At 44.2% G+C, this 26317-nt stretch overlaps 1 protein-coding gene across 2 annotated transcripts in view; it reads right to left on the minus strand.

Moving 5' to 3' along the window:
* Positions 1–1090: 1090 nt before the first annotated feature.
* SLC6A11 (solute carrier family 6 member 11) overlaps positions 1091–26317 on the minus strand; it is a 171902-nt gene continuing 146675 nt past the window's right edge. Inside the window, exons 11-15 of one of the 2 annotated variants that reach the window (XM_084634993.1) lie at positions 24867–25004; positions 9615–9717; positions 8718–8818; positions 7847–8017; positions 1091–1303 (exon numbers count right to left, since the gene is read on the minus strand). In XM_084634993.1, the coding sequence (XP_084491119.1) occupies positions 1151–1303; positions 7847–8017; positions 8718–8818; positions 9615–9717; positions 24867–25004 (666 nt within the window). In that variant the 3' untranslated portion in view covers positions 1091–1150. The remainder of the gene's footprint in view (positions 1304–7846; positions 8018–8717; positions 8819–9614; positions 9718–24866; positions 25005–26317) is intronic. The other variant, XM_084634994.1, reaches the window with a different exon arrangement.

The raw sequence follows: 26317 nt of genomic DNA on the forward strand, positions 1-26317 counted from the left end.
TTTCAAAAGTGCTTTGAAGATTAAAAGAGCCATATAAGTGCTCTGTATTGTCATAATTTATTTCTGGATTTCATTTGAAGGGGGAAATCTCTATAAAATGAGTTCCATTTCTCCTCAGATCCTCTCCAGCTAAGGAAACTGGCCTAGGGACTCCCTTTCTGTTTTGCAAGCAAAGACAAACACATTTCAGCTCAGGGAATGGGAGAAGTATAACAAAATGTAGGGAATTTTAGCTAGCCAGAGACAACATGGAATAGCTTCAGATGTTCCAGGAAGCAGCATAGGTGAGATCAGACACCACTCACTTCACAACACAATTCAGAGCTCTTTAAAAAATAGCCTCTAGATGTCTCCAGGAAAATAGTCATTCAAAGGGGGACTCATTCCACCACATTTCTATACCTGGCTGTGGTGAGAAGTTCAGGCATGGGGGAAGACACCGATGAGGTGGTATTTCCTTTCAGCTCCAGAAAGAGTGCTCACCATGGAAGTAGTGCTTTGCCAAGTACAAGGCCGGAGCCTGCAGTCCTGACTCGGATGACAGGACTGCAGGGTTCAGGTGCAGAGTTTCACTCACAAACTGCATGATCCAAGTCCCCTTGAAGATAATGGGAAAGACTCCCATTGACTTCAGTGGGCTTTGGGTCAATCCCACATTCAGATAGAAAGATGATGCAGCTGAGTTACTAGTCCCCCAAAACTCCCTCCAATATAAACAAAAGGTCATTGTGACCCCCTTTATAGACATACATTAGTAGCTGAAATGGTCTGAAATGCTTACAGATTAGAACAGATATATTTATACAATACCATGCTTTCCAAAAAATCCAAGTAGAAAAGTTTTACAGCACATTATACAGGTCCTTCTAACGTCTATAAAACATTTACTGAAATCACCATATTACAAGTCATCACTAACATACAGTACTATGCTAGTTCTTTTTTCTTTTATATAATCATTACTTATAATAATAATAATAATTAAAAAATCATTTAAAACAAGTGTACAATGTTCACTTTAAAATTAACTGGTTAATAAATTTTGTGCAAAACAAGCAGCCTCTATAATTAAGTGAAGTATTTATTTATTTATTTATTTATTTATTTATTTATTTATACAAAAAATAACACACACAAAAAGAAAGTTCTTTCAGAAATGTGTCTCCTTTTCTGTGATGGCTGAAATGTTGCCATCGCCTTTCAGTTTGGCATCACAATCATTTACTGTCGCAGCGTATGCCCCTGCTCCAAGCTTTCCTCTCATCTTCAGATCTGGGCAAGGTATGACCAGCTTCCTGAATTTCTGAAACATTGGAGAAAATGGAAGACATTATCTCTCTCTCTCAGACAGAAACACACACACATGCAGCCAGAATCATCATCATCTCCTCATAGCAAGAATGTCTATAGAATCTCTCTTCTCTGCAAGCCCATTTAATTCCACTGGAACCCTGTGTGAACCACTTAATCGGTGTAACAGGCTACACATCACACCACCCGCTTCCACAGCATTCCAATCCAAGGGCTCGAAGATGACAGCAAACCCTCACATGCTTGATCAAAAGCTTAGTTTCACAATAGATGCAGGGCAATATTCATTCCTCTGCAGAGGGTGAGCACAAAGATGAAGGCTTCACTTATGCAGGTGAATTTGATGCAGTCCAGCAAGATGCAGTGAGAAAAGTATTAGATCAGATCTGCAAGAGCCTTTCATAGGGAGTCTGAATATTGAACAGAAGCTACAGTTGAAAATGTATCTGTGTTTACCTAAAAATATCCTTTCTTTAAGAAATAAGGTCCACAGATCGGTTACAATGGTACTTCAGCCTGCTTGCAGTTTTGGGACAGAGTCAGATCTGTCACTCATTGGCAGCAGAGGAATGCCCTGCCTCCTAAGTTGCCTTCAGGTGAGAGAGTTTCCATAGCCAAGATAATTCCAATCTGCTTTACTGAATTACTGATAGTGCTAAATATACTTTGAGGAAAAGCACAACAATTTCTCCTAATGCAAAGCATGATAAGTCACACCTAATGATATGTCAAATTCCATCTCTATTCTGAATGATCCATTTGTTTCAGGGTGGGCCAGATCAATGGATTTTATTACTCAAAGAGAGGACATTTTTCAGGTTGGCATGGATACATTTTGCATGCTAAGATTCCCAGATCCATTACAATGCGATTTCATTAAGTATGGCTCCAGGAAGGAGAGCAGGATTATTCTATAAATATGGACATCTGAGACGAAATGGATATAACTCTCCTCCATCTTCCCTGAGCACTAAGCTATGAGGAAGACTTCTGCCACCAAAAAGAAAGGAAATGACGAAATGACATTGGCTAAGATTGGATGATCAATACACAGAATTCAGTGAAACAATGACCATCTAATAGATCTCAGTACAGGAGACATGACTTCTTTGCCCTGAGATTGTTAGTGCTCTTAACGACTGGACTTTGATGCTTAACCAAAGAAGGAATATTTCTTGAATTCACTTAGGAAATGAATGCTACAATAGCTATGAAGACTAGCTGTCTGAATTAAAGAACAATGCTTGTTAGTGAAAACTCCCAACTTCAAATAAAAAAAAAAGTAGCCATCGGGGGCCTACTCTAATGGATAGGAAGTATAACACCACCTTCTGCTTGGTAAAATCTGGATAGTGCTGTAAGGAGTAGAATGGGGTTCCATGATCGTGCTCTATGATCTTGTTAGAATAAGGCTGATGCCGTAAGGAAGCATTTAATGTGGGATTGGTACAGAGCTACCTTTTCTTGAACATACTGAGAACATTATTCAACAGAGACTTGACCCTTTTGCTTGGACACTCTTATGACCCACAATAAAGCCCTCCTGGGGGAACTCAAGGCTCCATTTCATTGATTTAACATGGTATTAAACTATGGACTTTGCACCAGCCATTAGAATCAGTTCTATTTGTTGCCTTCTCTTTGGGGTGCACAACAGCAATAATCTCTTTATCCAAGTATATGTTGTAAAGCTGTCTGGTCCAGGAAAGAGCACTGGGTTTTGCAAAAGTACACCTTCTCTGTGAGATAGAAACATCCAACGATCCAATGCTAGATTAATCAGCCCTGAAAGCCATAGCCTCCGCAGCCAGTATAACTCTTTGTAAGTATCACTGCCACTCGCTCCCATCTTTTGGATTCTCCTGCGCAGTCATGGAAAAGGTGCGAAGACATATAGCAGGGATCTTGCCCAGCTTTGCAAATGTCACCTCACATCTTGGGTCCTGACACAGAGAGGCCACAGGACACTTAATTTGCTGTTCCAGATGCAGAGAGGTCAAACACCAGCCCACCAAACTGACCTACAAAGAGTGAGATGTTTCTGGGTGTTGCAGTCACTCTGTTAATCTGACTTCTGCCATATAAGTCTTGGTGTTAATCTTCCCCTTGATGGGCAGTGCACACAGAGATAAGAAACTACTCCCCGCAAACAGGAAAATTTCTCTCTGGGGTAGAGCTGATTCTGGTCTTCCCAGTTATTATGAGAACCCTCTCAGACAAGTTGACTGTCATGACCAGAATAGACCTGTTGCCCCTGGACAGAGCAGTGATTTCAGACCTCAGTTAATCATTGCCTTCTAGCTGGTGGATGCTGTGCTCCCTCTTCCTAGTACCCGTTCCCAAAACTGAATTGGGAAGATCCCTTTAAAAAAGTAAAAATCTGATTGTCTGCATTCACCATTTGTGGGATGGGAGAATATACAGCTGGAGCTGGATCTTTGCCAACAGATGAGATGGAGTCAGATGGCAAGGTGATACTCAGATTTACTGTATAGGTATCATATGAACCCTGAAATTTTGAAGCATGCTTATGTATGAGAACAGAATTCCCAATAGCTCCAAGAATTGGATTTTTGTTTCTGTAACACCACTTGTTTTCCATTATGCATATCTTCACCTTCTGATAGCATTCTTCTGAGATGAGACCTTGTACATGAAGATAGTCATCTCTTGCCCAGGCCTATTACTGCCTTTCATGGCACCACATGTCTGTTTGTTTGTCCTGAATCCAAGATACTCCAGGAACGGTATCAGTCTGGGGTTTTGCCTCAGCATTCTAGCTGTACAGAACCCTCATCGTACAAATTGTCTGGGAGGTGATATGTGAATTTCCTTCTTCCCTAAAGTCAGCATTATTACTACCAAGATCCTGGGGAGAGACCCTGGGAGCACATGTAAAATCAAACAGTAACGATCAAAGCTGGGAAAAGAAAAAGGCTTCCATCCACCAGCAAAACATAAGAATTGTCCAAGGATGGTAAATGGAAATTCTTTGAAGACAAACTTTCATGAGGAAGTTATTTAGATGTTTTAAATCAGGTCTTTTTCTGCTGGCCTCTGATTCTCTGAGGCTAGAAATAGGATCGGGAATGGGTTGCAATGTTCTGTTCTGAAATAGACGATGGATGATTTCATTCATGGTGTCTCCTGTCCATGGGGTTGCTGAGACTGGGACTGGGCCAAAGTGGTTCCTGAAATTCTTGCACAGCTCCATAGGATAACCTCTATGGACCAGGTCCTTATTTGATCAAAGCTATAAGTAACCCTTTTGCTCTCAGACTGAGATAGACTCCCAATTGATGCCTGGCTAACTTGACACAGCCGGTTCAGAGACATGCTGACCCTGACAGGCTGAGGCAACAGAAGGCCGCTGCTGACCCTGTGCTTGTTCTAGCTACCACTTGCAAAGAAGTAGTTCATGGACTGCTTCAACTTGCCATACAACCTGTATATTCCTTTCTATAGTCTCAGGCAAGAGTCAGGAGTATAAGTTGACTTTTCTGATTATTCTGAATAGCCTCAGCTCTCTATAAAGTTTCCTATTGTCTCAGTAAAATAGCTGTGAGTCTGATCCCAAGGAACAAAGCCCCACATATGTGAATGAAACCGACGTGAATCCCACTTTTTCCCCCTTTCAAGGGAGAAGCCCTAAAGCATACAGTTTTTAGGTTGCAAGGGATCATGCTTGTAGAACTGGCTGCCCATGTTAGCACTGCTTGGGAAAGCAGGTGGGGGCACTTAGGGTGTCCAAAGACCATTCATATTTGTTGTTTATTTCTCATTGTTGGTCTGATGCCCCCGGAGAGTTTTCATGCCGAAAGGAGGGGACTAGACTTGACTCCCAATGTGAACTACCATATCGTGAGGCCACTCTTTCAGATAACAGTCTCTCCCAGTTAGAACCACCAAGCCCCTGATTGCCAGGAAAACTAACCACATCAATCCGTGATAGTAAATTTTGACTGGCACACACTAAGGAATCATCTGGGCTTACAAAATGGTGGCCAGGGTAGAAAGAATCCCCTTACTGCCTCCTGGTTCTTCCACCCCCAGGTTGCTATCCCTCTCATCAGTCCATAGCGACATGCTGGGGAGGGAGAAGTAGAGGTGGAGGCAACCTTCAACACAGGCTGGGAACAATAATCTCAACATTAGGGCCTGGTTATCCAGAGCAGCAGCTGGGCATTATAGCCCAATAATGATGACTGCAGCAGCAGCTGGGGATGACAGCCTTAAACTTTCCCAGTCTTTCAGATGTGGCAGGAAATGCCTATCCCATTATTCTACCCTCTTAGAGGGCATGGAAGGACATACAGCCAGTGATGAGCTGCCAAAATCTTAACAACTGGTTCCCTTCTCACTCCATGAGGGGGCTGTTGCCCACCCCCGGCCCCTGGGACTCCTGCCCCATCCAAGCCCCCGCGTTCCTTGACTCCCCCCCCCGCAGGATCCCTGCCCCATCCACCCCCCTCCCCTGTCCCCTGACTGCCCCCAGAACTGGGCAGGAGGGTCTCGTGGGCCACCGTAGTAGGTGCCCACCCTACCCCTAAGAGCGAGAGGGACCTGCCGGGGGGCAAGGTGGGGAGTCCTGGCGATGCTTACCTGGGGCAGCTCCCAGGAAGCATCCGGCAGGTCCCTCTGGCTTCTAGGGGTGTGGGAGCGTAGCTAGGGGGGTAGCAGGGGGAGCGGCCACTCCCCCACTGATCACATCAAAAGTGGCGCCTTAGGTGCTGACTCCATGGGTGCTCCAGGGCTCGAGCACCCATGGGGAAAATTTGGTGGGTGCAGAGCACCCACCGGCATCTCCCCCCCACCCGGCCCCAGCTCTCCTCTGCTCCGCCTCCGCCTCCTCCCCTGAACGCCCCACCCCACTCTGCTTCTCCATGCCCCCTCCACCCCCAGGTTTCCTGCGAATCAGCTGTTCGGCGGGAAGCCTGGGAGGGCTAAGAAGCAGGCGGTGGCTTCCCGCTCAGGCCGAGCGTGGTGGAGGTGAGCTGGGGTGGGGAAGCCTTGGAGGGGGGAGCAGAGAAGCAGGGCGCAGTGGCACGGTCAGGGGAGGAGGCGGAGGCAGAGCGGAGGTGAGCAGGGGCTGCGGGTGCTCTGCACCCACCACATTTTCCCCTTGGGTGCTCAGTCAGCTCCTAAGGTGTCACTTTTGGACGGTTAAATTTAGAAGCCCTTTTAGAACTGGTTGTCCCTCGCGGAACAACCGGTTCTAAAAGGGCTTCTAAATTTAACAACTGGTTCCAGCGAACCGGTGGGAACCAGCTCCAGCTCACCACTGCATACAGCTTTGTCTCAGGCAGGAGCACACCTCCGAAGTGCCGTTTACAATACACAGAGGACTGTTCTCTGAAAGTGTCTAATCTTCTCTTGTTCTTTCTTTGAATTTATATTACAGTCTGATTCTCTAATGCTGATGTGCACTATTGGTCTTCCTCCCCTACGGAGGAAGACTTCCCTTTGGAGGACATGGGAGGGTGTGAACACCCTGAGGAATCAGCACAAGTATAGGGCCTGCTTTATTCTGCATGAATCTGCTGTGCTGCAGTCTGTGCGGGTGAGCAGGGAATCGGGCGCTGAGGATTATCCCCAGGCTGCACTCTGTGAGGGTGAGCAGGGAACCGGGTGCTGAGGATTATCCCCCGGCTGCACTCCCTGTGGGTGAGCAGGGAACCGGGCGCTGAGGATTATCCCCCGGCTGCACTCCCTGTGGGTGAGCAGGGAACGGGGCACTGAGGATTATCCCCAGGCTGCACTCCCTGCGGGTGAGCAGGGAACCGGGTGCTGAGGATTATCCCCAGGCCGCACTCCATACGGGTGAGCTGGGAACCAGGCACTGAGGATTATCCCCAGGCTGCACTCCCTGTGGGTGAGCAGGGAACCAGGCGCTGAGGATTATCCCCAGGCTGAGGCCAAGGGGTCCCCAGCCAGACTGGGCTGTGAGAGAACTGCTCTCTGCCCACAGAGCCAGCCAAGATGCCCTAGTAGAGACACAATACAATGGTGAGCAGGTAACACACACTGTTCCTTTTGTCACTGGCTTTTTTCAGCATCACTCTGTCCCTAAAGCCCGTAAGGGCACCAGATACTACAAACACCTCAGAGGGGGAGGCGGAGCTGACAGGATCATCTCCCTGAAACCAAATGCAGCCCTCAGACACAGCTGGGAATTAGATAGACACATTATTGAGCTGAATTGTTAGTATAAAAACATGAAATAAAGTTTGGGATTTCCCTTAGACAAGCTCTGCAGCAGGGAGGGCTCAGTGAGCCACCAGCTGCTGTGGAGGGAGAGAAAACTGGAGGGAACTTCAGGGGATGGGGCATAACCCTGGAGCCAGTGACCACCAAATATATTTCTGCCCCCAGCCTGCAAACAGGTGGACATACCATTGTGATGGATCTGTGGACCATAGCACGAAGAAGAATGCTCCTTTTTTGTCTGAGCTGTGCTTAGTCATCAGAAGAGAAGGGGTCATGCTCCTTTACCCACTTCTGCATAAATAAATGTCATTCCAAAAATATGTCTCACCTCTAGAATGGTTCCCTCTGTCTTCCACAACTTAATGCAGATCCACAAAGGTATACAAACCATGGATGAGAGGGCCATCATCCAGCCTATCCCATAGCCCCAGTCTGGGTATGTATACACGTTGTTGTATTTCAAAGGCTTATATTTCACCAGGAAAAAGATGAAGATTCCCTGAAATAAAGTGAGAAATATATTAGGTATGTTTGAAGCCACACTGTCTAGGGAAAAAAATAAAATTACTGCACAGGCAGTCTACTGTCCTCTGGGAATCTGAAGTAGTGTAAGCTTTGATGTCAGAGAGAGACAGACACCAATATTCTTTTTTTATGTCCATCTCAAATAATTTACATCTCAGTTCCTTTCACAGAAGCGAGCCACCTTTCAAGTTTAAATCCTATTTACCTTTCACTTGACAATAAAACTTGCGCTTTGATGGCAAAGCATAACTGCAGAGCAGAGATTAAGTTTTGGGTCTGGTAATCTAGGGGTGTTAGGAGAAATGAGCAAAATGGTTTCAAATCTATCACTATTAGAAAATAAGGGCAACAGTATTGGTCTTGAGCCAGTCTCGACATTTGCACCCACAGTTTTGCATGTGAAAAAGCTCATATTTGTATGCACAAATCTCAGATGTCCAACTGAGGAGTTTGCTTTTTCCTGTTACGGGAAGCATTAGAATTATGTGCACAGGGAAAATTAAGTTAACATTGATTCTTACCAAATCTACTGTAAGCTTCTTCAATTAAAATATATGCCAAATGCCATAATAATTACTTTACTATTTCTGAAATTCATTAGCCTCAAACATCTGGAAAAATAATGTGCAGAAAACCTACATATTCCCGACCAATTTATTCAGATTAATACTTACTGCACAAATACCAGGAGTTAGGACCATCCAACACCATTTAATTAATGACAATGGTCTGTACCCGATCATATCTTCAATGTTATCATAAAAGCGATTGCTGCCTGCCCAAAAAAACAAAAACAAACCAAAACTGAATATAGAATGTTTCTGTGAGCGATTGCAAAGACTAGGATTATTTAGCCTGGAAATGAGAAGAGTTAGAAGGGACATGCCTGTGACGAGGCCCTTCCCGGGATGGACATACATACATTCAGTGTGCTCCCTGAATACCGGGATGCCAAGGCTGGAAAGGAAGGGCAGTGCCGGCGATATGCGTCTGCCCAGTGGGACATAAGGACCAACCAGCTGCCAAATCCTAATGACTTCTGGTTAGTATCAGTCTGAGCAGGGCCCATTAAAGACATAGAGGGTGCAGCCTCATGCCTAAGGCCCCTGGTCCTGGGGACGAGTGACATCAGAACCTCAGCTTTCATTTTACAAAAGTACATTTCTAGCCCTTGTCACTGCAAAGAGAAGCTTAAGAAGGTGGCTTGCTTGTAACCAAGGCAACCATGTCTGCCTGAGTCTGCAGACAGCCAGAAACAAGAGCTGGGACCCTGCTATTGACACTTTTGCCTCTCTGGCCAGGGAGTGAGGGGGACCCCCGCTACCACTCCTGGAACCTCAGAGGGAAAGAAAGCCCTGCCTCTGCTCCTGCCTCTTTGGACGGGAGAGGTCCCCTCCTGCCACTGTCACTCCTAATGGGAGGCGGAGCCATGATACAAGGGCAGAGCCATGGAGGCCCCTGTTATGGTGTGACAAGGGCCATATGTCACTTTAAATCTGGTCCTAAAACTAAGGCCATAAGTGTATGACTTCCATAAATACACAATAATGTAGCAGTCTTCAGTAACTCACCGTAAACCCAGCCTATGCAGATGCATTCAAATATAGCCACAAAAAGAAGGCACATTCCACTGGCTGCATAGGAGTCAAACAGCTGGAAAACGTACATTCCACCCTTAAACACAAAAGACAGAAAAGGGAAACCAAAATAGACTGTGGAGGTCTAATGGGAATATTTCAAAGCACAAATATGATTTTAATTGCACAGTCATTCTCATTCAGTAATGAGGGATGATAATTTGTCAGTGATTTGTCATTGTGAAGGCTCTTTTCTCCTACTCTCTTAGCCTATTAAATACTGCACATTTGCATTAAGATAGTAAATGTCTTGGGGGCGGAAGGGAGACGGGAACAAGGCCCATCAGAATTAACGTTGTGTTCTAGCTGAACTTAGAATAATGGAGCATGACATTTCATCCTTTTCTGAAATGTTCTTCGCATTCCATCCTATTTTCAACTTCACTGTTACAGCACCAAGATTCAAATGACTGAAAATGCTTATGATCTCCTAAGTCCTGCACATAAATATGCAGATTTCTTCAAATGTCTGTTACACTACTATGTAAAAAGCATTAGCTAAATCCTGCGAAAACTCACAGAACAGTAACTCCTATGGAACATGGTCTCATAATCAGGTGCACCCACTTACACAAGGTTTGCATTTAGCTCAAGATCTTTTAGATGCTTTGCTCATCTAAGTCTTTATCATGTAACAACAATCAATTAATTAATGGTGACTTACTGGTAGGCTTTTGTTTAATTTCTTTCCTTTTCAAATGAAAAGCTGGTTTTCTAATGGTTTTAAAATAGAGCTCCCTAAATAATATGAACATTGCAGAAATAGAGCGTGACCGGCAAAGAGGGTCCTACTTCAGCAAAATCTTCATTTGGCATCTACAAAGCACAAGCCAATAGAAGTCGTTTTTTTCTGGGCTTTGGTGGCATACAAGCAGGGCTTAATTTGTGCCAGGGCCAAACCCTGGCACCTCTATGCTTGACAGTTCATAGCCCCGACACCTCTGGGTTTGCTGCATCAGTTATGAATGTAAAAGAATTGCTTGAGCCCCAGCACCTCTTTCATTACAAATTAAACATTGCATGCAATCCATGCATAACATCCCTTTAAATGGTCCTCCCTGATTAGCTGAAGTATGTAGTACAACTGTGCCAAGCTAACATGGCACAAAGAAGTAAAATTCACTAGCCTGCCTGTAATTTTTCCTTCTCTGAAGTGGTCATCTTGTGCTCCATGATCCCTTACAACTAAGCTATTCCTCCTCATCCTCCCAGAACAAAGACTCTTTTGTTTTTTGTAACCCCCTCTCTGTACTATTGCTGGGAGAATATTTTTTGGCAAATAATATTTTTGCTGAAAAATACATTTTTGAGGCTGCAAAACTATTCGTGAATTCAGGTTGAATTCAACTAAGTGGAAATTAGGGCTGTCAAGTGATTTAAAAAATTAATCATGATTAATCGCACTGTTAAACAATAAAATACCATTTATTTAAATATTTTGGGATGTTTTCCACATTTTCAAATATACTGATTTCAATTACAACACAGAACACCGTGTACAATGCTCACTTTATATTTATTTTTGATGACACATATTTGTCTTATAAAAAACAAAAGAAACTGTATTTTTCAATTTACCTCATGCAAGTACTGTAGTGCAATCTCTTTATCATGAAAGTTGAACTTACAAATGTATAATTATGTACAAAAATATGCATTCAAAAATAAAACAATGTAAAAATTTAGATCCTACAAGTCTACTTAATCCTACTTCTTGCTCAGTCACTCAGACAAATACGTTTGTTTTCATTTGCAGGAGGTAATGCTGCCCGCTTCTTGTTTACAATGTCACCTGAAAGTGGGAATAGGTGTTCACATGGCACTGTTGTAGCGAGTGTCACAAAATATTTACGTCAGATATGTTAAAGATACATATGCCCCATATGGCTTCAGCCACCATTCTAGAGGACATGCATCCATGCTGATGATGGGTTCTGCTCAATAATGATCCAAAGCAGTGCAGACTGACACATGTTCACTTTCATCATCTGAGTCAGATGCAACCAATAGAAGGTTGATTTTCCTTTTTGGTGGTTCAGGTTCTGTAGTTTCCGTATTGGAGTGTTGCTCTTTTATGGCCTGGTCTACACTATGAGTTTATGTCGGATTTAGCAGCGTTAAATCTGAATTAACCCTGCACCCGTCCACACAATGAAGCCATTTTTTCGACATAAAGGGCTCTTAAAACCGATTTCTTCTCTCCTCCCCAACAAGGGGATTAGCACTGAAATCAACATTGCCATTTTGAATTAGGGTTAGTGTGAACGCAATTCGAAGGTATTGGCCTCCAGGAGCTATCCCACAGTGCACCATTGTGACCATTCTGGACAGCACTCTGAACTCGGATGCACTGGCCAGGTGTACAGGGAAAGCCCCGGGAACTTTTGAATCTCATTTCCTGTTTGGCCAGGTGAGCTCATCAGCACAGGTGACCATGCAGTCCCAGAATCGAAAAAGAGCTCCAGCATGGACTGAACGGGAGGTACTGGATCTGATCGCTGTATGGGGAGAGGAATCCATGCTATCAGAACTATGTTCCAAAAGACGAAATGCCAAAACATTTCAAAAAATCCCCGAGGCCTTGAGGGATAGAGGCTACATCAGGGATGCAACACAGTGAAACTTAAGGAGCTCAGACAAGCGTACCAGAAAACCAAAGAATCAAACGGATGCTCCGGGACAGAGCCCCAGACATGCCACTTCTATGCTGAGCTACATGCAATTCTAGGGGGGGCCGCCACCACTACCCCACCCCTGTCCGTGGACTCTGAGGATGGGATACTCTCTGCCACAGCTGAGGATTTTGCAGATAGGGAAGATGAGGAGGAGGAGGACGAGCTTTGGGAGAGCACACAGCATACCATTCCCCCGACAGCCAGGATCTTTTTATCACCCTGACTGAAATAACCTCCCAACCCAACGAAGCCAGAGAAGGGACCTCTGGTGAGTGTACCTTTTTAAATATAATACATGTTATAAAAGCAAGCATTTTTTAATGATTAAGTAGCCCTGAGGACTTGGGATGCATTCGTGGCCAGTACTGCTACTGGAAAAGTCTGTTAACGTGTCTGGGGATGGAGCAGAAATCCTCCAGGGACATCTCCATGAAGTTCCTCTGGAGGTACTCTAAAAGTCTTTGCAGAAGGTTTCTGGGGAGAGCAGCCTTATTCCATCCTTCATGGTAGGACACTTTACCACGCCATGCTAGTAACAAGTAATCTGATATCATTGCATGACAAAGCCTGGCAGCGTATGGTCCCGGTGTTTGCTGGCATTCAAGCATCATCCGTTCTTTATCTCTCTGTGTTATCCTCAGGAGAGTGATATCGTTCATGGTAACCTGGTTGAAATAGGGGAATTTAATTAAGGGGACATTCAGAGGTGGCTGTTCCTACTGGGCTGTTTGCCTGTGGCTGAAAATAAATCCTCCCCACAGTTAGCCACACGGTGGGAGGGGGGACCATTGGCACTGAGCTGTTTGCATTTGGCTAGCAGAGATCTTCCCTGATACCAGCCAGGCGGTGGGGGGAGTGGAAAAGTGATCATCCCAGAGAACTGGATGCGGGGAGGGGGTTAGTTTGGTTTCTGCTGCACGTTAACAGGAAGACTGCAGCAGTAAATGGCCAACTCAATGGGCTTTGCTTGGTATGGGAAAGGAGGGGGCTGCTGTTATGAAGGTTGCAGAAGCCAAAAGGCTATGGCTTACCATGGCCGCCTGTAAGCCAAATTGTGTTGCTCAGCCCTGCGTGTGTGATCTCTAACACCAAAGCCACAGGCACTCAATATAAGATGCAAAATGCGACCTTGTACCAAAATCACATTTGCTATGTAATGTGAATAGTGTTGTTCACCATGAAAGCGTACAGCCATTGTTCTGTAAAATGTATCTTTTTAAATACTTCATTCCCTTTTATTCCTCCAGTAGCTGCAAATGTTTCAAGCCTCCCTCCTCCGTCCCAGAGGCTATCTCAGATAAGGTGGCGAAAAAAACGCACACGCGATGAAATGTTCTCTGAGCTCATGCAGTCGTCCGGCACTGACAGAGCTCAGTAGAATGTGTGGAGGGACACAACAGCAGAGTACAGGAAAGTGGCCGATGAATGTGAGGAGAGGTGGCGGCAGAAAGATCAGAGGAGGCATGAGGAAATGCTAGGGATACTGCGGGATCAAACGGACATGCTCCGGCATCTGGTGGAGGTTCAGGAATGGCAGCAGGATCACAGACTGCCACTGCAGCCGCTGCTTAACTGCCCTCCCTCCTCCCCAAGTTCCATAGCCTCCTCACCCAGATGCCCAAGAACTCGGGGTGGGAGGCTCCGGGCACCCAAACACTCCACCCCAGTGGACAGCCCAAGCAACAGAAGGCTGGCATTCAACAAGTTTTAAAGTGGCCTTTTCCTTCCCTCTTACCCTCCTCCCACACCCCATGAGGGCTACCTTGTGAGTTATCTCCCTATTTTTATAATCAATTAAACGATAGTGACTTTATTTCCTTTGCAAGCAAGCTGTGATCGAAGGTGGGAGGGTGGGTGGCTTACAGGGAATTACAAGGGGGCGGGTTTTCATCAAAGAGAAACAAACAGAAGTGTCACACAGTACCCTGGCCAGTCATGAAACTGGTTTTCAAAGCTTCTGTGATGCGCACTGCTTCCTGCTGTGCTCTTCTAACTGCCCTGGTATCTGGCTGCTCGTATTCAGCGGCCAGGCGATTTGCATCAACCTCCTACCCCGCCATAAACGTCTCCCCCTTACTTTCACAGAGATTGTGGAGCACACAACAAGCAGCAATAACAATGGGAATATTGGTTTCGCTGAGGTCTGAGCGAGTCAGTAAACTGCGCCAGCAACCCTTTAAACGTCCAAATGCACACTCTACCACCATTCTGCACTTGCTCAGCCTATAGTTGAACAGCTCCTGGCTACTGTCCAGGGTGCCTGTGTACGGCTTCATGAGCCAGAGCATTAAGGGGTATACTATTACAAGGATACAAGGGTAACTATTGGCATTTCAACATCCCCAACAGTTATTTTCTGGTCTGGGAAGTAAATCCCTTCCTGCAGCTGTTTAAACAGACCAGAGTTCCTGAAGACATAAGCATCATGAACCTTTCCCGGACATCCCATGTTGATGTTGGTGAAACGTCCCTTGTGATCCACCAGTGCTTGCAGAACCATTGAAAAGTATCCCTTGCGGTTTATGTACTGGCTGCCTTGGTGATCCAGTCCCAAGATAGGGATATGTGTTCCGTCTATGGCCCCACCACAGTCAGGGAATCCCATTGCAGCAAAGCCATCTGGTATGACCTGCACATTTCCCAGAGTCACTACCTTTGATAGCAGCAGCTCAGTGATTGCGTTGGCTACTTGCATCACAGCAACCCCCACAGTAGATTTGCCCACTCCAAATTGATTCCTGACTGACCGGTAGCTGTCTGGTGTTGCAAGCTTCCACAGGGCTATTGCCACTTGCTTCTCAACTGTGAGGGCTGCTCTCATCTTGGTATTCTTGCACTTCAGGGCAGGGGAAAGCAAGTCACAAAGTTCCATGAAAGTGCCCTTACGCATGCGGAAGTTTCAGAGCCACTAAGTATCATCCCAGACCTGCAACACTATGCTGTCCCACCACTCTGTGCTTGTTTCCCGGGCCCAGAATCGGTGTTCCATGGCATGAGTCTGTCCCATTAACACCATGATCTCCAAATTGTGGGGGAACGCGGTTTTAGAGAAAAGTGTGTTCATGTCCTCATCACCGCGCTGCCGTCACCTCCTTGCCTGGTTTTTCACGTGCTGGTTCTGCACACACTGCACGATAATGCGCAAGGTGTTTACAATGGTCATAACTGCTGCGGTGACCTGAACGGGCTCCATGCTTGCTGTGCTATGGCGTCTGCTCCTGCTCGAGCAATCCAGGGAAAAGGGTGCAAAATGATTGTTTGCCGTTGCTCTGATGGAGGGAGGGGCGACTGACAACATGGCTTACGGGGTTGGCTTACAGGGATTTAAAATCAACAAAGGGGGTGGCTTTGTGAAAAACAGAATGGCCCCCTCAAGGATAAAACTCAAAACCTCAAGGTAGAACTCAAAACTGGGTTTAGCAGGCTGTTGATTTCATGGCGGGAGGGAGGAGAAAAATGACAGTGCACTGCCGGTAGGACTGAATCGCAATGAGACGAAACTTAAAGGGGAAATGACCTGGCTGAGTCACTCCCATGTTTGCCCAGGCGCCCCTGATCTCATCGAGATCGGTTAAAAGAGCACCCTGGACTACGTCGACGATGGCTACAGTCATACTGCACTGTCTGCTGCCAAAAGGCAATAAACTGTTGCTGTGTAGCAATGCAGTACCGCGTCTGCCAGCACCCAGGAGACAGACGGTTAGCTGAGCAGGCTCCATGCTTGCCGTGGCATGGCGTCTGCACAGGTAACTCAAGAAAAAAGGTGCAAAACGATTGTCTGCCCTTGCTTTCACAGAGGGAGGGAGGGAGGAAAGAAAGGGGGGCCTGATGATATGTACCCAGAACCACCCGCGACAATGTTTTAGCCCCATCAGACACTGGGATTTCTACCCAGAATTCAAATGGGCTGCGGAGACTGCGGGAACTGTGGGATAGCTACCCACAGTGCAACGCTCCAGAAGTCGACGGTTGCCTCGGTACTGTGGACACACTCCGCCGACTACATGCACTTAGAGCATTTGTGTGGGGACACACACAATTGACTGTATAAAAATGCTTTTTACAAAACTGACTTCTATAAATTCGACCTAATTTCATAGTGTAGACAAGGCCTAAGACTTCTGAAAGCATGCTCCACACCTTGTCACACTCAGATTTTGGAAGGCATTTCAGATTCTTAAACCTTGGGTCGAGTGCTGTAGCTATCTTTAGAAATTTCACATTGGTACCTTCTTTGTGTTTTGTCAAATCTGCAGTGAAAGTGTTCTTAAAACAAACAACATATGCTGGGACATCATCCAAGATTGCTATAACATGACATATATGGCAGAATGCGGGTAAAACAGAGCAGAAGACATACTATTCTCCCCCAAGAAGTTCAGTTACAAATGTAATTAACACATTTTTTTTATGAGCGTCATCAGCATGGAAGCATGTCTTCTGGAATTGTGGCAGAAGCATGAATGGGCATACGAATGTTTAGCATATTTGCCATGTAAATACCTTGCAATGACAGTTACAAAAGTGCCATGAGAATGTCTGTTTTCACTTTCAGGTGACATTGTAAATAAGAAGCAAGCAGCATTATCTCCCGTAAACGTAAACAAACTTGTTTGTCTTAGTGATTGGCTGAACAAGAAGTAGGACTGAGTGGATTTATAGGGTCTAAAGTTTTACATTGTTTTGTTTTTGAGTGCTGTTATATAACAAAAAAATCTACATTTGTAAGTTGCACTTTCAGTACTTGTATGAGGTGAATTGAAAAATACTATTTCTTTTGTTTTATCATTTTTATAGGGCAAATATTTGTAATAAAATAATAATATAAAGTGAGCACTGTACACTTTGTATTCTGTGTTGTCATTGAAATCAATATATTTGAAAATGTAGAAAAACATCCAAAATATTTAATTAATTTTAATCGGCATTCTATTGTTTAACAGTGCAATTAAAACAGATTAATTGTGATTAATTTTTTTGAGGTAATCACGAGAGTTAACTGCGATTAATCGACAGCCCTAGTAGAAACATTTCATTTTGGCCAGTTTCATGAAACAGCATTCCATTTTGAAATTTTTCCAATTAAATACACACACCCAGGAAAGACACCCAAAAATGACCAAACTGAAACAAAAAACTCAAAAAGAAAATTGCTCTGAATCCACCATAAAGTTTCTGTCCATTCAAAATGATTTTTGGGGGTGGGGGTGGGGAAGAGAGTTTCACTTTCACAAAAACAAAAATTAAAAATCAAATTTTATGAGTTGCCATCTTAGGTTTCAAAAGGTGATAGAAGCTGCTGTAATATGCAAGCTCCATATGTCCTTTAGGACTAACCCAGGCTCAGCTGTTGGGGATCCCTTGCTTATGCTTAGAAATCTTGCCCTCCCAAAGTCAAGCAGCATAGAGCTACAGTTTCTCCTTGTTGGGGACTTTTATTCCCTTCCCCTAGAGTGCAAGCTGATGGAATGAGTCCATAAGCACATCTCCTCTTCATGGGTGTTGGGGTGTATGGGGGGCAATCAACAAAATCTTTGTTCTTTGATGTTTCACAATGGCTCATTTGGTTTCAGTGAGCCTTATTGTGGGAAGGGCCTAATACCTTCAGTGTTTTACATGAGTTAATGCTTCTTTCCTGTTTAGCGAGCTACCGTTACAGAGGTTTATAAGGCAAACACTAAGGCCAGGTCTACAAACTTCCACGGGCAGAACTACATCGCTCACAGATGTGAAAATCAAACCTCTGAGTGATGCAGTTATAGTGACCTAACCCCCAGTGTAGACAGTGCTACGTCGACGGGAGGGCTTCCCCCATGAACACAACTACTGCCTCTCACAAAGGTAGATATACTATGCTGGTGAGAGAAGCTCTCCTCTCAGCCTAGTAGCATCTTCACTGAACTGCAACAGCAGCACACCTGCACCAGTTTAAGAGTAGACCTACCCTTAATATATCCTTATAACACAGGGTACAGATGTTATGAGTGAGATCAATATATGTAGCATCCTACAAGCATTTAATAAAATCTAAACACTAAACACATTCTTATAAACTTAACATCTGTTTTAAACAGTGCTAACACACAGGTGAGCCAGAATAATTTCCAGCTATATATTGGCCAGTGTTCACGTGAGTCCTCAGGGCCTTGGCGTCAGCTGGCACCTGGTCTGCCAGTGTCACAGTACTTACTAAAGGAAAACATATTTATAGAAAGTATGGGGAAGACTCTGTATATTTAAAAAAGCAGTATCAGAGATTACCTGAAGCATCAAATCATTCTACTACTCTTCTGACCACATCTCTGCAGAGACACAGCTTTAAGGAATTGGGAAATGTGAGAATGCTGTAAAGAAGGGCTAGATGTTGGAAGAATATTCTATAAGGTCTCTAACACAGAGTTGGACCTTCAGGAAGCTTGAATTCAAGACCCACTCAAAAGCTCAGTTAAAAGAAACTCCAACACATCCCTAGTTGTCAGACAAAATGGGTTTCCTGATCTTTTAAGAACACCATTAGGACCACATTCTCAGAATCCTCTGAAATGCCCAGATTTGTGGATAGTTTCTAGATGTGAGCAGTAAGTCCACAAGTTCTGCTGATTATTCATCCTCTACAAGGCAAAACCTCCCAGGTTCCTTGCCAAGAGTCTCAGATGCTGTAGGTTGGCAGTTTGACAGGATCCTGGCATAGACATTTCTCAAGGACTAGGAGATTCAGTGACGCTGAACTGACATCATTAGGCGTTTGAGAGACTATGGGTGCCTGGGCCACTACATTTATTCTAACTGCTTGAGAATGTAGCATCTTAAATGCCCTATGTTGTGAGTTCTTTGCAGCGGAGTCTGTCCTTGATCAGGGCTTAGAAAGCACCCCAGAGGCAGTGGACACTACTGTAAACCTCCAACATAAACCATGAATAATCCACAAAACTTCCCACTCCAGAAGCAAGTGAATTTCACTTGCTTAATTTAGTAGTTTTAATTTGTACTTTGTTCTTGTAGCATGGAGCTGCCAGTATGCCATGGAGGTCCAATCATTGCTTTTCACGCCCCTGGCAGCCAAATCCAGAAGGAATCTTAAAGGATAGAGAGAGAATCACCTTCTTAACTACTTACAACTCTAGTAAGTTTTAGTGATGAGCTTCCTCAGATAACCATTTGACTAGAATTGAATGGGGTCTTTCTGAGCTCCCTTGGAGGTGCACTGATTCTGGAAAATCCACTAATAAATCAAGATAATATGTGGAGAATAGAGGTGCATCACCACTATGGAATTGTTTGCACAAACAGTCACTATCATACAAAGTATTAGAGTCCCTGGCGGACAAATACTTGGTGCTTCCAGAAGAAATACACATTGTGAAATCTTTTTTGGGGCAACTGGACTAGAACCAGGAATGTCTGGTAGAATGCCCAACGGTGGGCCAGATCCTGAGAGAGTACTAAGGATTTCCTTTCTGTAAACAGATGATGAAGACGAGGGAGTCAAACAGTTGGAAGGTTTGATCAGTATATGCAGATATCTCATATGAGTGGGCTATCAACAAGTCCTCTGTTACTTTCCTGTCACAGACTGGCCATCAGAGATACCATCAGACTTGTAAGAAAGCAAGGCACAGGAGAAACTATAAAGAGCATTGCCTGGAATTGGTAACTGGTCCACAATATTGAGAAGTGCAGGAATATTGTGACCAGCTTCCCTGTAGAACGATGAAATCTCTTTATCAGTAAGGCCTGGACCCTATGCAGAAATGGGCTTGCACATGGTCAGTCCTTCACTGCCTGCTTGCTGGTCCCAAAGAAGAAGGGGTGACAGAATGGAGGAAGATGAGAAATTTGGAAATTTCTGAGAAGACTCTCCCAGATAGTTCTGAGCACCCAACTGTCTGATGAGGATTTTTTATTTTCATTTGGAAGGCCTGAAAACTTTGGCAGGAAACTCTGTTCTAAGGGGAATATGGTAAAAACTCAAGTAGTTCTCCCCGTTCTCTGTCTTTCTTTTTTGGTCATGGCACCAAAGACTTGGATTAACCACCTCAGAAACAGTAGCACAACCTTCGATCTCCTGGGTTACCCAGCCTCACAGTCATAAAGATTCTGCTACTTCTTCCACTAAAAATTTTCCTGGTGCCCCAGTCACTGATCTGCCCCTTGAAGGAACAGGGAAGTGCCTTTTTGATGAAAAAAGCCCATATGTTTATAGATGTCAGGAATAAGGAGGAGGGAAGAGCAATAATAGGAATAAGCATTCAGGCTTGAAGCCCCTTGCTCAGACAATAATAGTCTGTGGGCTTTAAAGTCTTGCTGAAGAAGTTTTACAGCTACGTCACAAAACTGTGCCCTCTCTTTCCTTCATGCTGACAGTTTGGTGCAGGATCACTGCCATTCTGATTGTCCATTGGTGCTGGCAGGTCCATGGTGCGAGCAGCTAGATACTTCCTGAAAGTTGCAGCCATATCTGGGATTTGTGTATGTATGTGAGGTGGGGTGGGAGGGAATATTCCAAAATTCCCTAGTCATAAACAACAAAGATAATCTACATCAATGAATTCAGGCCAGCAATGGCCACTGCAAAATGGGCATTTGCTTGGCGGGTTAGCTCCTGAGGCTGTCTGGAGGGCTGCTCCATTCCAAATCCCCCAGCATCTAGAAACGGAGCGTAAAATTCACTCTTGAGCAATGAATTTAACATTAATTCCCAAATCACCCATTTAAAAGGTGCTTAGGCTTTGTGCCTGCTCTCTGCACAAAGGGGTGAAAGATTAGCTGGATGGGATGCTTGAGAGGCTGCTTCCATAGCAGGCTCTGCCTGAGAATTCAGCACAACAGCACCACATGGTGTTCCTCGCTGCACCGTGCAGCCAAACTCCCAGACAGCAACCGCAAGCTTGCAGCTGCCCGTCTGCTCCTTCTGCTTCTTCCCCAGTGCAGCACAGACTCCTACAACCCAGCACACACGGAAGAGACGTGTGAAAATGCTGCCATCTCTCTCCAGCCATGAGAAGTGGATTGCTTAACCTGGCACACTAGAGAGGCCCTATAAGTCAGCCCCAAGCAGCTGACCTGGCCCGCAGCTCTAACAAATCAGACAACCCGGTTGGGTGCTTCCTGACTCCCAAGCCCTAGGAGAGGAAATCTGGGGCTAGTATGTGTGAGGAAGAGACAAAATTGGGGTTAGAACTGGCCATGGAGGAAGGGGGCACAGGTGCAATTCGGGAGCAGGTGCCATAAGGGAAGAATGGGTGCATGTTTGTTTAAGTCACTGCCCTGAAGCTCCGGTGACGTGGATTCAATGCCTGGCTTTGCTACAGACTTCCTGTGACCTTGGGCAAGTCACCTGAAGAAGGAAGGTTGAGAACCACTGCTCAGTGTGCTTCCCAAGGGTCTGTGGAGGTATTCTGGATGGCTACGTTGTCTGTGAGCCACAATCCAGCCTATCATCTGCCTTTCAATTACAACACACACTGTATGCATGCTTATAGGGAAGTGAAACTAAGGAACTAAACAGTCCTCTGAAAATTTATAAAGTGTCTGGAAGTTATTTAGTGCCAAAAGAAATGAGAAACAGGAGTGATAATCAGTAGTGGCATCATGGGCTTTAGCGCACTGAGAACTCAGAATGAGCAGACTGACTTGACAGCCTGAATTCTCTCCACGCACCAAGGATTTACTCTGTGCTGTGAATTTATTTGGTTGACTTTAGCTTTTGCTCAAGGTACCTTGTGGACATTAAAGAACAACTTCATGGTGTCACTCAAGTCAAGGATCAAAAAAGCCAAAGTGGACTAGAGCTCAAAAGTACAAGCCTCCCAAACTAATGTGTCAGCTGATATCAGAATGCGGGGCAACTTCCCCAAACAGTGTACACTTGAACAGAGGCATTTAAACAACACCAAAAATAATCTTTAATTGGTCACTACAGGGACTTTGTATTAAAGAATAATAAAACAAATTTTTAAAAATCACTTTTTTTCCACCTATATTAAGCTAATAATTCCCTGACACATGGAACCATTAATTAGCCTAATAGCAGTAATTTGATTCAGTATGTTCTTCAAGTGTTGACAAGCTGAGGCACAGACTCTGGATATCTGTTCCCTAACAAACTTGTCATTATCTGTAGAAAATGGCCAACTTCTAAAGCACTCTCGCTTTGTTATTCTTCCAAAGAAACTGAAAGGCTAAGAAATGGTGATTGATGGCCTCTCTCCTGATGTTTGCAACATTCTAAATCACATAATACATTAACGAACCTCTACTGCATATGCATAACTGCTCTTGGGTAGCGATTAATTTGTATTTTATTGGCTGCCTGGTTCAGTTGTAGTGTACTCAGTATTTTCACTGTATTTATAATTAGTTACAATACAGATAAGCTAGGACACATTGTAACAGAAGTGATCAAATAATGGTTTTACAGTAAAGCATCATGATTAATGTTGACATTCCAGTTGATCGGTTGAAAGTTTCCCAGAGGAATCGGATTAAGATAACCATTTCTAATCAGATACAAGGGCAAATGCTATTTTTTCCTTGGTTTACTGAGCATCATGAACTTTCCCAGTAGTTAGTAGGAATTCTTATTAATACACCTGCTTTGAGTACATTAGACAGCAACCACAGCAACAGATTTACTAGCTGGTGACCTACTGAAGAACTGAGTGGTACATCTACACTGTAATTGGAGGTGTGATTGCAGCTCACATAGGCATACCTGCGCTAGCTTTAATCTAGCTAGCAGAGCTAAAAATAGCAGCGAAGACCTGGTGGCACAGACTGTGGCATGGGTCAGCAACATAAATATGTACCCAGCCTCCAGGCAGCTCACGCTGAAGCCTGTGCCACCATGTCTTTACTGCTGTTGTTTGCCATGCTAGCTAGAGTAAAGCTTGCATGCATATGCCTACCTGAGCTACAATCACACCTTTGACTTCAGTGTAGATATGCCCAGGGAGCAAACCAAGCTCATCATCCACTTTCTCCCAGTTCAAACATAACTTTACTTCCTGGAATGCCTTCAGTCTGTATTAGCAACATCAATGGATGCATTAGAAATGCCTAGATAGCCAGATTAAACAGACTAGATAAATCGAAACAAACACACACACAAAGAGTGGTGCCAACCAACATCCTTTAGGGATGGAAGTGATAGTATCCCTGGACCTGATCCAAAGCCCACTGTAGTCAATGGGAAAGCTCCCATTGTGGGCTTCGGAGTGGGCACCACCTGAAGAACACATAGTTATTGTTTCTGTGCATTGGTTTGGCCATGAGAACACTGAAATAATACACAGAGCGGACAAATATATCATTGCACAATCCAGAGCTACATGCAAACCAGAGGCTCTTATATGTACAAAGGGTGCAGCTCACCCTCCTGACCACCACACCTCCTTGCAGGAGAGTCAAGAGCAAGAAAAGGTCTCAGCCCCTAGCCATAGCCATGCAACTGCATCTCATCTCTGGGTCAGGGTCATTACTTGGTACTATTTCTGCGAGTAGTGTGTAACAGCGATGAAGACTTAGTGGCACAGACTCCGGCATGGGTCAGCAATGCAAATATGTACCCAGGTGGGACTCCTGCTTTGGGGAAGGAAGAGGATTAGGGAGGAGAGGAATGCTCAGCCTGACAGTGTATGGGTTAAAAGACAGTGAGGCTTTCTGTGTAAAAGAACTCACTGTCAGAGACTGTGAATCGAAGTAGGTTTTTAAAAACCCCAAACCCTTTCACTTTTCCCAAGATTTATTTATTGCTGTTATCTTGACCAGCCAGAGAGTAGATCTATATCATCTATATTCACTAAAGTAATAGCCATGACAAGCAAGAACACATTTACTATATGGTCAGTACCTGATTTGAGTGATGCCTTGAAGATATTTTTAATGTCAACAGGTTCCTTTAGCAGAACTTCAAAATGGCAAAACCAATTTGCAGCACATGGGGAATTCTGATCAGCGGGGCACGACTAAACAGGCGCTTAGAGCTGCATACCCAGGCCACAGTCCAACAAAGCACTGAGGCACGTAGTGAACTTTAAGGACGTGAGTAGTCCCACTGACTTATAAGGGACTATACATGTGCTTAAATAAAGCATGCGCTTAAGCTACCACTAATTTCGTTTTTAGTTTTTCTCAGTTATATATACCACTGCTCTTATTCCCAAGAAGGTGGCTGGCTTTTCCTGGCTGTCAGTAACAAATACCCTCATATCTGATTGGTTCAGCCCAGAGTGATCGGGGAGAAACAACAATCCCTGTGAATGGATGGGAGGTGTAGAATAGATGGCCTGCCAATGGCTATGCATCACTGATTACAATATTTGCTGAGCTCCAGGTGCAGTTAAAGATTCGAACAAAAGTTAAGAACAGTCTCTTAAACGGTTTGTACTCATTTGACCAACATTACAGTTTTTGTTCATCTCAAGTGCTCATGCCTGGAGTATGTCATGGTTAAAAATAGCCAACTTGTTTTCTTGGCTGTACCTTTGAAAAGAAACAAAGGGCATCTTACCTCTGTTAACATTATTAGGCCAACGAAGTATGACACAATCGAAAGAGCAAGAATCAACAGTTCCCTTCTGTATCCTCTTCTGAAAATCTTTGGGTACATATCCACCACAGCTGTGACAAGGCTTTCAACACACACAAACTGAAAGAAATAACAAAAAGCCCAAATAAGATACATATCTCTTCTACTCAGGGGAATTGGATTTGCTAAAAACCCCTTCAAGTTCCCCCCTATATTCTCATCAAAGAGAGAGACTGAAAAATCCCCAAGGATACTGTTTAAAGTGAAGAACAAAATTTCAGAGTCAAAAAGTCCAAACCTATGGCTTTCAAGGCCAAAGCCAAATTCCAAAAAGTAAAAACTATCATAATCTCATAGTGAAATTCATTGTGGAGCACAGGCCCAGCACAATATTTAAGTCTTTAAAACATGTGCTTCAATGGGGCTTAAATGGTGCCCCAAAGTTGAGATGAGTGTACATGAGGAATTGCACACTCAGTGCAACTGTTGAACTGTCACTTAAAAGAATAATAAGCAGCACTTAAGCAGCACTGTAATCGTCAAAGTGTTAAGCTATTTATCTTCAGTAGTCTGCAGAGGTTGGTAAGTGTGTTTCTCTCCATTTTTACAGATGAAATAAAACTAAGCAGAGTGGTTAAATGTCCCAGCACAGGCCAGACAATGCATCACTGAAAGAACTGACAGCAGCACTCAGAAGTTCGTAATTTCCAGTCCCTTTTGCGTTCTGCTACATCAAGTTGCGTCTTGGAAATGTGTAGACCTTATGAAACATTAATTTTAATGATCCTGAAGTGCAGTACAAAACAAAACACCACATAGTTTCACTGTACAGCATACAATCAGACTTATCTCCTGAATCAGATATGCAGATTACTTAGATACTATGACAGGTTTCAGAGTGGCAGCCATGTTAGTCTATATCAGCAAAAACAACAAGGAGCCCTTGTGGCACCCTAGAGATTAACAAATTTATTTGGGCATAAGCTTTTGTGGGCTAAAACCCATTTAATCAGATGCATGGAGTGAAAAATACAGTAAGCAGTATATATATTACAGCACATCAAAAGATGGGAGTTGCCTTACCAAGTGGGGGGGTCAGTGCTAACGAGGCCAATTCAATTAAGGTGGAAGTAGCCTATTCTCAACAGTTGACAAGAAGGGGTGAATATCAAGAGGGATGACTATCCGGTTTGGAAAATTACTTTTGTAGTGCTAACAAGGTCAATGCAATGAAGGTAGACATCACCCAGTTCCAACAGCTGACAAGAAGGTGTGAGTATCAGCAGAGGGAAAATTACTTTTTGTAGTGATCCATCCACTTCCAGTCTTTAGTCAGGCCTAATTTTATGGTGTCCAGTTTGCAAATTAATTCCAGTTCTGCAGTTTCTCATTGGAGTCTGGTTTTGAAGCTTTTTTGTTGAAGAATTGCCACT

The sequence above is a fragment of the Lepidochelys olivacea genome (assembly GCF_965140295.1).
Source record: "Lepidochelys olivacea isolate rLepOli2 genome assembly, chromosome: 7".
NCBI classification, from domain to species: Eukaryota; Metazoa; Chordata; order Testudines; family Cheloniidae; genus Lepidochelys; species Lepidochelys olivacea.